At 37.3% G+C, this 11,294-nt stretch overlaps 1 protein-coding gene across 10 annotated transcripts in view; it reads right to left on the minus strand.

The window, feature by feature from the left end:
• The window catches only part of chl1 (cell adhesion molecule L1-like), a 104,270-nt gene that overhangs the window by 46,701 nt on the left and 46,275 nt on the right, over positions 1–11,294 (minus strand). For 9 of the 10 annotated variants that reach the window (XM_015370986.1, XM_015370984.1, XM_015370985.1 and 6 more), the window contains exon 2: positions 2,255–2,449. In XM_015370986.1, the coding sequence (XP_015226472.1) occupies positions 2,255–2,357 (103 nt within the window). In that variant the 5' untranslated portion in view covers positions 2,358–2,449. Of the gene's footprint in view, positions 1–2,254; positions 2,450–9,780; positions 9,919–11,294 lie in introns of those variants that run through there. The other variant, XM_015370983.1, reaches the window with a different exon arrangement.

The raw sequence follows: 11,294 nt of genomic DNA on the forward strand, positions 1-11,294 counted from the left end.
TGAATGAAACGGTGCCCAGCTTGAAAGAGCTCCTGTGTGTCGCTGAATGTGTGCATTGATGACTGAAAGACATCTTCTGCCTCCATTTATCGGTTTACTACAGTGTGTTGAATTCATGTTAATGTGGATTTAAAGACATTTCAATTCAGGAGGGAATATAAAAAAAAAAAAAAAGAATCATCCAAAAATTTCGCGACCCCCATGCAGTACTTCCGCGGACCCCCTTAGGGGTCACAGACCCCCTGTTGAGACCTCTGGTTTAGACAAACTGCTTCAACGATCCCCACAGTTCATGAATCTTCATGTGAACATGTTAGCACCTACTGGTGGAGTGCAGAACTACAGTTAGTAATATAATCTGTGATTTTTCACAATTGTTTTCCTTTTTTCCCATCTAAGTTCCTTTGAAATGGTTATTGATTGGTCTGTATAATAAAAGCTTTTGTAAGTTTTTTGTGTCTAAATTGTCTTAGAAGAGAAAAATAATTTAAGGTACACTGTTTTTCTGCCATTTTAGTGAAATAAACTCAGGAAAACAGTGAAAGTGCTTGTGCAATTTGGATAATAATGAGCAAAATGAACGGTGTTAGTGATTTTATTTAAACATAATAGTTTTTCCTCAATTTTTGGTTTTAATGGGGTTGGAAGTTATGTGTTCAACCATTTTTTTTTTTGTTAAACCAACCAATCTAATTTGGTAGTGTTTTTACCCAATCTATATTTGTACATGTGCAAACCAATACACATTAGTCACAATACTTAGTTTTATCACAACTTTCAAAAGTCTGACGTGGTTCTTGAACCATCAACCTTAAGAGTGGAAGGACATCTCTTATTGCTGACACTAATAGCAAGGTGACAGTTCATTGGAAAGCTACTTACTACTTAAAAACCATTATATCTGTGACAAGTGGCTAGCTCAAATTTTGATCATTACATTGTTTCATCTAACCAAACTAGTTTTAACCAAGTAGATTGGTTGTTTTTCCAACCAATCTATTCTTAGAATATATCCAAACTCCAACAAAGTCCTACACCCGCGGAAGATCTGGGCGAGCTGAACCACTTCCAAAACAGTCATGTGGTATGGTGGGGTAGCGAGGCTTCGGAAGTCGTCTATTTTGGCATCTCCTCCAAAGGAAGCGAGCCTTGATATGCGCCTCGCTAAAACACCCCCTCCAGTACTCGACACATGTCTCTGCTCATCTAATAACATCATTACTCAGCATTCATCTTAATAAAAAAATATTTCCAGTAAAAGCTAGAAAGATTCTAGAAAACAAATTTTACTCATTTATTTGTATTCTGTAAAACTTAAAAAGTACACATAGTGTTGTTAGCAGTAAAAAATATTATCTGATGAAAAAGGTGTTATAGTTTGATATCTGTCTCGATAGATTTTTTATTTTTTTTTTGCCAATATTAGGCTTTTCTTGTATCGGCTGATAAGTGAATAAGTTGACTCCATAAGTATATTCAGCTACCATGCCATGACATCATGTGGGACAGGCATTCATCATTGTTTAATTTTTTGTCATGGAAACTCAGGTGGAAAAAGCAAGATATCAGCTTTAAGAATCGGCCCCAAAAGATGGCAGCATATTTTGGGTCGGTAAGACTAATGTCAAATAATGGGTATTGGTCATGAGAAGCACACCGGATGTGTTTCATTTAATTTTATACATTTGGAACATATAAATGTATCCCTCTAAAAATAATATTTTTGTGAGAAATAAAAGCTCAACTGGAAATATTTTTTGTTATATTTAAGGTTGCCCAATAATTTCCCTTCTTTACCCAGAAAATAAAATAAAAACAATAAAAATACAATTTTTTTTTAGCTCACTGGTTCCTTCCAACCTTAGCCAAAGAAAAGACAGGCTTGTTATGTATGCTCAAAAGCTGGGAAATCAACTAGTTCAGATAAATTTGTCAAATTCTGCCAGTAGGAGCGGTCAAATATTCAGGCATTATAATGCTAGAAGAATAATGTCATAAAATGGAAATATCTACTAGACCGGTAGACAGGTTCCTATGTATTAGTTTAGATGTGTGCATTATTTTAATCGTGTAGGAATCAGAGAAACAAACACGAAAGAGAAAGCTGAACAAAACTTTAAAACATTTTTTTAAATACATCTGAATTTCCAATTCATCCCTGGAAGAGTTATTGTGAATTTCTCATCAGAACTGCACCTATGCTACATACTTTTATAAACTAAAATTACTAAAACACTGTATGGTCTGGACTCACCCTCAAGAGGAATGTCAATGGCTGTAGCTGTATGAAAGGCACAAATACAGGTGATCACCGACAGCATCAGCGTGGCAGCCAATCCTGGGCTTTGTGACCTCATGGTTTCACTGCAAGATTTAGGACTTTATCAACCAAAGCGTTCTGTCCCTTGTGTCCTCAGTTCATTTCTGGGTATGGCCGAAGATGCTCTACCTGTGAAGACAGCACAGATGGAGAAGCCTCCATGAGTCCACCCACGCATACACTGACAGTCAATAAGGCAAACTCCAAACATAACAAATCGCTGGTGACCAGGAGCTGCTCTCTGCTAAGCCTAGCGGAACAAGATGTGCTGCACTATCCCTTTTTTTTTTTATCAAAAAAACTATCTATGCTGTGAGCCCATTCAAAATCTGCTTAAAAATACAGATATTTCCTGCCATCATATGTTTTCCTTTAGGATATTTTGTTGCTGGCTGAGGTGAACTTTACAAAGGTTTTTCTTTCTTTTTTTTTTTCTTATTCAAAAAAGGAGAAATAGAAAATAAACCACAGGGGCTTGTGGATTTAATAATACATGCAGATGTTCAGCCTTGCTGTGAAAACAGGAATTCAATACAAAAGCGAGCCAGCGCTGAAAACAACATGAACGTTAACATCAAAGCTTTTGCCGATTTAATCTCTGCAATGTTTTCATCTGGGGCTGCATTTTTCTGATAATAATAACTGAATGTGTTGAAGAATGCAGCAACAATTTCTATCTATTATTGCAGAAAGAGCAGCCTGCCTGAGGGGAAACATAAAAAAGTATGCAAAGCTTGGAGTCAGACAGCATTAGCTTTCACACAGACCATCTGCAGAAAACTACTTCATTTTCCAGCTAACAGACCAGCGTTTGGACCATAATGAGCAAAGGTCCAGTCTGCTGAACCACAGAGGGACAAAAAGCCAACTATGGAAGCTCTAATGTCAGGACTGATGCTCACTGAAACCTCTTGGGTTTTATTTAATTATTCTTCCTTATATTAGCTCTGACCCAGCTTAGCAGGTTACAATGGTGTAATTAGCTCAACAAATGGCACACCCTAATAACAAAATGTGGTAATGCGAGGCACACTAGAGATTTGTAGAAATGTGAACTTATAAAGTTTCTGGTCCGCTGGAATTCCATCAGGAGGACTTTAATGGAAAAGTAACACAACATGGATAAAGTCCAGTAATTGTATATATGGGGAGTTCAATTAGTGTCCAAAAAGGTGTGCATGTGTGTTTTGATAAAGCAGTAACCAACATAGGAAGCTGTTCAACAAGCTGTGAAATTTCTTTAAGAGACTGGAATCAAACTCCTGCTCTGTTTTAATCTCACCCGTCTCAGTAAATTCAATAGAGAAAGCTGAGGTCAAACTCATGGTCAAGAGTTGAAATTCAATAATCGACCGCTAAACAGCACAGTTTATATATATATATATATATATATATATATATATATATATAAGAAGATGGATTCTGACCATCTCATGCACATTTAAAAGCATCCTGATACACAGGCCCTCATCATATTTCACCAATTAAAATGCAAAATGTGGAGTGCGTTTATATTTTGTTTTTTAAATAGCAAACACAGACTGCATACAATACTGTACATCTAAAAGCAATATTTTCCTATGGATTTTATTTGAAGGAATCAAACAGGGTTTTTAGGAATACAATTTTCTTCATGCTCACAGTATTGAGCTACTTTATGATGATCAATCACATCAAAAAATCACTTTGTGGTAGTAACATGAAAAATGTATAACTCTCAATGGTATGACTATATTTACTTCTACTTTTGTAACTATAGGTTAAAAACAGCATCACCCAAACTCCTTAATCACAATTCGTAAATTCATACCAACTGTTCCCAGCACCAGATGAGATCTGCCCCACGGCGTGATTATTTTTTGTTTCATCTTTCCCAGGCAGCCTTAATTTATGCTTCTGAAAACAAATCCAAATGGAAACATAAGGGCTTTACTTTAACTGGTTTGTGGTTGATTGGTGAGATTGATTGGGTTAAGCAAAGAGGGGCTGAGGTGGGGGGCTGCAATCCCCACAAGAGAGTGTTTCTCATTATCTTATTGCCGTGGCCAAAATCTTTTACCTTCCTAACACCGGCTTAGATGGATTACATTTTGTTCAAACTGGGTCTTGAGATTTAATTTGTTCTCCTCTTTCCAATGTTTTGTTGAGGACTGTTGAGGCCATCTGGCTTGGAGAGGCCAGCTTAGAACCTAACTGCTGTGCGAGATAATGTGTACATTGAACTCTAAGCGTATGGTGCCTGTTGGACACATATTTCTGAGGCCTTCCTCTCAACTCCTGCCTGATTTACAGACCACAGGTTTTTCCTAATCCCTGTCCCTCTTTGGAGTGATCACACCATCATGAAATTGTGAGACCTGGTAGGGGGTTAAAAGCTGCTCTCTGTGGGAAGGCCATCATGAACTCCAACCTGACAGAGCCACCGCTGAGAGGAGACAAAGCAATGTGGGTCTAGAAGATAATGTCTCAGTTATGGCAGATAAATAGAAAAAGTGTTCATAAAAATAACTTCCTTTCTACACTACTAAAGCTATTCATTATTATTAGATAACACTGGAAAAAGTGTGAAAGAGTCCCCTACCATGCTGAAAATGTTACCCTGATGCCTTACTTGAATTAGGAATAGTCCCAAACCAAGAATTAAGTTTCTTTAGTCTAGTAGCTTAGACTATTTTACAATCAGTGAGGTATGTAGCTTTTATAGCATTAATTTCCCTTTAGGTTACATGTCTGGGACAATTTTTCCAAAAAAAGTTTCAGAACAGCTGAGTACAATCCAAACTTTGTAAACATGTAAATAGTTCATAGATAAACCAAATGTCATACATGTAATGATGTTTTCAGAAATGAAATATGCCTTTGTAGCTTTCCGGAGTCAACCTTTGATAAACTTAATTCATGTTAGGTTTAGTTGCAAATCAGGTATTTCTAATTAATTTTCACAAAGCTTATTTTTTGTCAACTAATCTGTGCACCTTGCCCCACATTGCTTGAGGAAAACTGTAAACAGCTCTTCAGAAAGATCAGATTTGTAGATTGTATTTCTGACATTCTACCTGTTGGGTATCTGCAGTTCCCCCAGAGCTGTCCTGGGTCTCTTTCTGGTCTACCTTAGACACAAAACAACCTTAATTATGGCTGCAAGGCTTAGAGCACATGGCAATATGCAGAAACTAGCCCTCCACACAGCGTTTGCAGAGTTGAAGTCCAGACTTGAAGACCCTTTGTTGCATGCCATATCTCATCTATGTGTCAGTATTATCTCTCTCTGTCTGCTGCAAAGAAAAACCAAAAGTGTAAGGAAAACAAACAAAAGTAATTGAGGTCAAGGGTTCCTGGACATAGTCAGTTGTTTAATCCACAATGGCAAATCAAACTCCAAACTTTTAAGACTGCATGAGAATCTTTTGATTATAAGAAAAACAACACTTTCTGTAAATGTTGGATGGGCAACAACACTTTGATGTTATTAAAGGGTTTACAGTCAAATCAGAAAACTATTGGTTGGATTCATAGTTTAATATTTTCAGGTGCCAGTCTTTGTGTTTATTGTAATCCATGTATTTAGAACGCCGTCTGCATATGGTTAGTGCTTGATTAGTGCAGGTTAAGGAGTTACCATGGTAATTTATAAAAATGAAATAAATAAATAAACAGATAAAAGATCATGTAACTGTTGTTTCTGTCATGATCTTGGTACTGATTACTGGCTTAATGGTTCATTCCATTCACCTACCTTGCTCTGCTCAGTTTGTAATCACTGTTCATCTTATCCACCTGCTCCTGCCTCTATTTCATCTGCTTGCTCCCATTCACCATTGCCAGATAGAGATGGTGAGATGAAGCCTCATGAGGCATTGAACCGTTTGCTTCAACGATCCCCAGAATTCATGAAGCTTCAGATGGACATGTCACCACCTACTGGTCGAGTGCATAACTACAGTTAGTAATATAATTTGTGATTTTTTTCTTGTTTTTTTTCCATTTAAGTTCCTTTGAAATAGTTAATGACTGGTGTGTATAATAAAATCTTTTGTAAGTTTTTTTTGTGTATAAAATGTCTCGGAAGACAAAAATCATTTAAGGTACACTGTTTTTCTGCCATTTTATTGAAATGAGCTCAAGCAGACAGTGAAACTGCACTTTTTATTCAAAAATAATAGTTTATCCACAGTTTTTGGTTTTATTCAGGTTGGAATTTATGTGTTCAACCAATCTTTTGGCTAAACTGACCAAACTAATTTGGCAGTGTTTTTACCCAATCTATATTTGTAAAAAGGCACATCAATACAAATTAGTCACACAGCAACTTTTAAAAGTCTAAGGTGGGTCGCAAACCAACAACCTCAAGATTGTGGGTCAATGTCTTACAGCTGACACCACTAGCAATGGTAACTGCAAGCTAGGAAGCAATAGTATTTATTACTTGCGTGACAACTGTAACCAGTGGCTTGCTTACACTTGGATCATTCCATTGTTTAGGCTAAGCAAAATAGTTTTATCCTAAAAGGTTAGTTATTTTTCCAACAAATATATTCTTAGAATATATCCAAGCTCTATCCAACTGACCGCAACTCTCCTACAAACTACCACATCTTGACTGAATACTGAGGCAGTTTAAAGGTTGAAGCTCCGGGCGAGCTGAACCACTTGTAAATCTACCCACGCAGAAAGCATGCTGCAAGCTGGGGAGTATGCAGTGACAGACTTGGGTCACTGCTGGAGGTAAAGGAGGTAAAGGAGGTTCCCGAACAGACCTTCTAAGGCTAAATTAAAAAGACTTTTTTTAAAGCCACAGAAAAACATCTTCAGAGTATTCATTATTTCTACATTTGTTAACATTATTTTGTCTGTGTTCCATTTTGACAAAGAAAGCTTTCCCTCCCACCCGTCCCTGACTGGTTGTCGTGTTTTGATTTCATGGACGAGTTCAGCTTTTTCAACTTCAGCGATCACCGCTCTGCTCTCCCCATATGGCGCCGCTGTTTGACAACACCTCAGTTCTATCTGGTAGCACAGGGTGAGAGCAGGGCAGTGAATATCCTCACCGAATGGGATTCACCGCTGGCGACTTCCCTGCCCTTCCCTACAAAGTTTGTATAAGTATACTATGTAAATCCACCACCCACCACCTGCAGACACAACATTTGGTTTAAATGCAAAAGTTTACACAATTTTATGCCTGTGATCAAGCAGTAAATTAGCATCAGTTTTGTAATTCCCACTGCCAACTGCTGACGTAAAGCTTGGCACAGAGTGTTTAGAGCATCTTTCAGACCTTTTGATTAAAATTTTAACCTCAACTTGACCTTTATAATACACATTTCAGGGGCAAACTACAAAACTTACTAGTACTCCTAACAGCATCACTGGAATCCCCTTGATGTTCTAAAATATTTAATGTTGGTCAAACTATGTTATCTTAATATTATCTAGATATAGAATAGTTTAAACAAAAAAAGGAAAAAAGGCAACACTCTTACAGTAAACTGGTTGCTTTTGTTGGGTTTTCACTTCTAATGAAGAATAATTAAGTTAAAATGTTAAGTTCAATCAAATGAAATGTCAGTTTTATTAATTTGTTTTAAAAATACAATTCAAATAAAGAAAGTGACTTACTGGATAAAAACAAAAAAAACAAAAACAACATATGAAGACAATTAATTACATATAACTCTGGGAAGTGTAGAAATCTTCCCAGTTGTGTCTGCTATGTAGTAACCGGTTGAGAGTCCCAGCTTAGCCATTCAAAGTTCACTACAGTAGACTAGGCAGCTCATTTGGCACCAGCTGCTCCTTTCTCCACACAAAGACAACAGGAGGAGAAGTGTGGGTCTACTGTAGTTTAATGTGCTGTCTGTTAATAGGATTAAGCAGATCCTCGTCTTGTCAGGCTGGATTAAAATATTCACTTTACTAAAGACCTGCGACGGGTAGACATAAACTCCACACTTCCCTCTCACAGACCTGAAAGCCCTTGCATTCATTCCCATTTGATCATTGAAGAGCAATTAAAACAGCGGCTGAGCTGATTAACACTAAGAAGACGGCAAATCTTCTGATGTGTTTAGAAAGAGCACAAAAGGTTTTAGAGTCCTTTTTTCAGTTGACTTACAGATTTCAAAAGCTGTCTGTGTTTCAGAGAAAAACATTGGCTGTAGAGAGTGAACTTTTGTTCTAAAGCATCAGCTTTGACTCTGTTTATTTTAGCTTTTGTTTTTATCCATTCGTTGTTTTGGATGAGTGGAAAATATATTGTTTGTTATTGTTTTTTGACAAACTTAACCTCAAAAGATTACACACATTTTTCATCTTAAATATCCATACTTTTCCAAAACAAAATGTTGCCCATAACAGTAAAGAGAAAAGTTGAACTTAGAAATTTGACAAATATTTTAATAGTTAAGATATGGGATGGATGATAGACAACTTTGCGAACCTTTCAAAAACCCCATAATGCAGTTCCTTTTTGTTGCACCAAATATTTTTGGAGCCTAGAAGACTTAAACCAGAACAGCACATGAGGACAAACAGGATCAGCAGAGAATATATATACCCTAACCCTAAGGCTGAAGTGTGAAGGGGTCTCAGGTGCAGGGGTGTAAGCCTTAGTTGGCCATATATATACACTGGGATCCACTGATGAAATGTCGCACTTTTGACGAACAAATAGTACAGAACGTCTCCGACCCTGGGTGATCTCAGTACCCTATTAATGAAGTCAAAGCACTGCATCCACTGTTCACTGAAGCATCTCCTGTTGAAATGCTGTACACTGATTTCAGCAGCCTGCATTGATAGACAATTAAAATGACACACAGCTCAAACCCCATGGGGGATCATTGTTTTTTCTTTCTCAAAAGTGTGAGGCCTTTCTACACATTTGTCTAAAAAGCAGCTCTATGGTATGAAGCAGTTCTTTCATATGCATACTCAGTTCAAAAAAGATGACCTTCTGTGGCATCTTCAGACAAGACCTTCTCTCTAAATTATTACTTCTAATCATAGTTATGAGTTTAATTAACATATTCAAACAGCCTAACCAAGCATGTCAGAGAGGATGGGTAACCATGCAGTGTGTCTGAAAAACAGCACACAAATGCTGTGATCATCCTGTTTGTGTTCATGAGTCAGAGATAAAATAAAAAGGTTTCAGATGGTGGATTGCACCTGTCTACATCACCACTCCCAGTTTCTCATCCCCCCTCTCTCTGATCTGCTCTCTTTGAAGTGTCACAGGAGTGCCTCTTGCTCGGGACAATAATCACATTAGCGTGTGATCCCCTCTGAAGAGGTGGCAGAGAGATGACCTGGACTTTGAGAACAGGAATAATATTTGTGTGAACTAACTCAGCGTGCTGCTTTCTCTGCTCAACCTCACTGATGCTGGCAAATCCACCTGGAAAAAAACTGCACCGCTGCAAGACATGATTGATGGCTCTTATATCGCAAATCCTTACCTTCATCAGACCTCGAAGCAATTTATTTCTGCCAAAGAGTGAGAACTTCAGATGTCCTTGTGGGATAAAAAAAAAAAATGTCTCTTCGGCTGAGTTGTAATCCTTTTTGGTGTCTCAAACATACAGTCAGAGCGATGATTTCACTCTGAGAGATGAAATGAAATGTTCCCTCGCTCCAAAAATGTTTCATTTCAAAATCCTGTTCTGTGCAGCAGCAGAACATCTGGACAGTGTTACTCAGGGTAAGCTGTTTGACACAGTTGCCGGATATGTGGCCCAGTTCCTGTTCCTCTCTACTGCCTGCACTCAAATTCATCAAAAGGAAAGATTTGGGAAGAACGGGTAGACACCAAAGATTTATATATTTCAAACAAAAAAAGGAAGAATTCCTATATTAAAATTTTAATGCATTTACTAAAATCTCCCTTTTAATCTTACCATCTAAATACATAGATTGCAATAATTCTTGACACTGTGTTATGATTCAATGACTGATGAAATATCAGGCCTAAATTAAACCAAACCAAATGATAAGTAGTTAAACTGGATATGCTGGGTGAACAGAAAGTTTGTGAATTTAACAGTCAAGTTTCTGTTCATATTTTCTCCAAAGTAATGTGTTTCCTGATAATTAACTCAAACCTGTATTCAAATAACAGTCAAGCCCACAACTTTAACATATGACACCATTCCTGATTACGAAATCTAAAGCATTGGTTTCAAGTAACTAATGAAACAGTTCCCTTTACTGTTTTGGTGTCAATTTGCTTTGGCAAGAAGCGCAGCACAGAAACACCATTTTCCTCACATGTGGATACAGTCTGTATTTGTTCAGTGTGTATTCAAAGGTGACCCTACTAACCACGTGAAAGATGATTTTTCATTCTGATATGGCAATAGCTGTTTTTCATTTCACTATATTATTTTGCTGAATGATTAACCACTTTCATGATTTTGTTCAATAAAGATGCAAACAAATCACTATTCAAAGAAAACTTAAAGTATTACTTCTAGTAGTATTACTAGTAATACTAAAGAGGCCTAGTCACATAGAGTGACTATATGAATCCCTTTGGCAGTAGCTCACGTTGGTTAAATACAAAAACTTTCAACTTAAATTATGGCGCCTTGGGTGCTTATTTTATTTTATTTCTGTGTTTAACAATTTAATTTTGGTTAATTTGTTAGTAAACTTAACACTTTTTGGTATATGTCAAAACAAGTCCTTGTAACCCAATGTATGATATTGTACATACACTCACCGGCCACTTTATTAGGTACACCTGTCCAACTGCTCGTTAACACTTAATTTCTAAGCTGCCAATCACATGGCGGCAACTCAGTGCATTTAGGGATGTAGACATGGTCAAGACAATCTCCTGCAGTTCAAACCGAGCATCAGTATGGGGAAGAAAGGTGATTTGAGGGACTTTGAACGTGGCATGATTGTTGGTGCCAGAAGGGCTGGTCTGAGTATTTCAGAAACTGCTGATCTACTGGGATTTTCACGCACA

The sequence above is a fragment of the Cyprinodon variegatus genome, unplaced genomic scaffold (genome assembly GCF_000732505.1).
Source record: "Cyprinodon variegatus isolate N-32 unplaced genomic scaffold, C_variegatus-1.0 Scaffold51, whole genome shotgun sequence".
Lineage (NCBI taxonomy): Eukaryota > Metazoa > Chordata > Actinopteri > Cyprinodontiformes > Cyprinodontidae > Cyprinodon > Cyprinodon variegatus.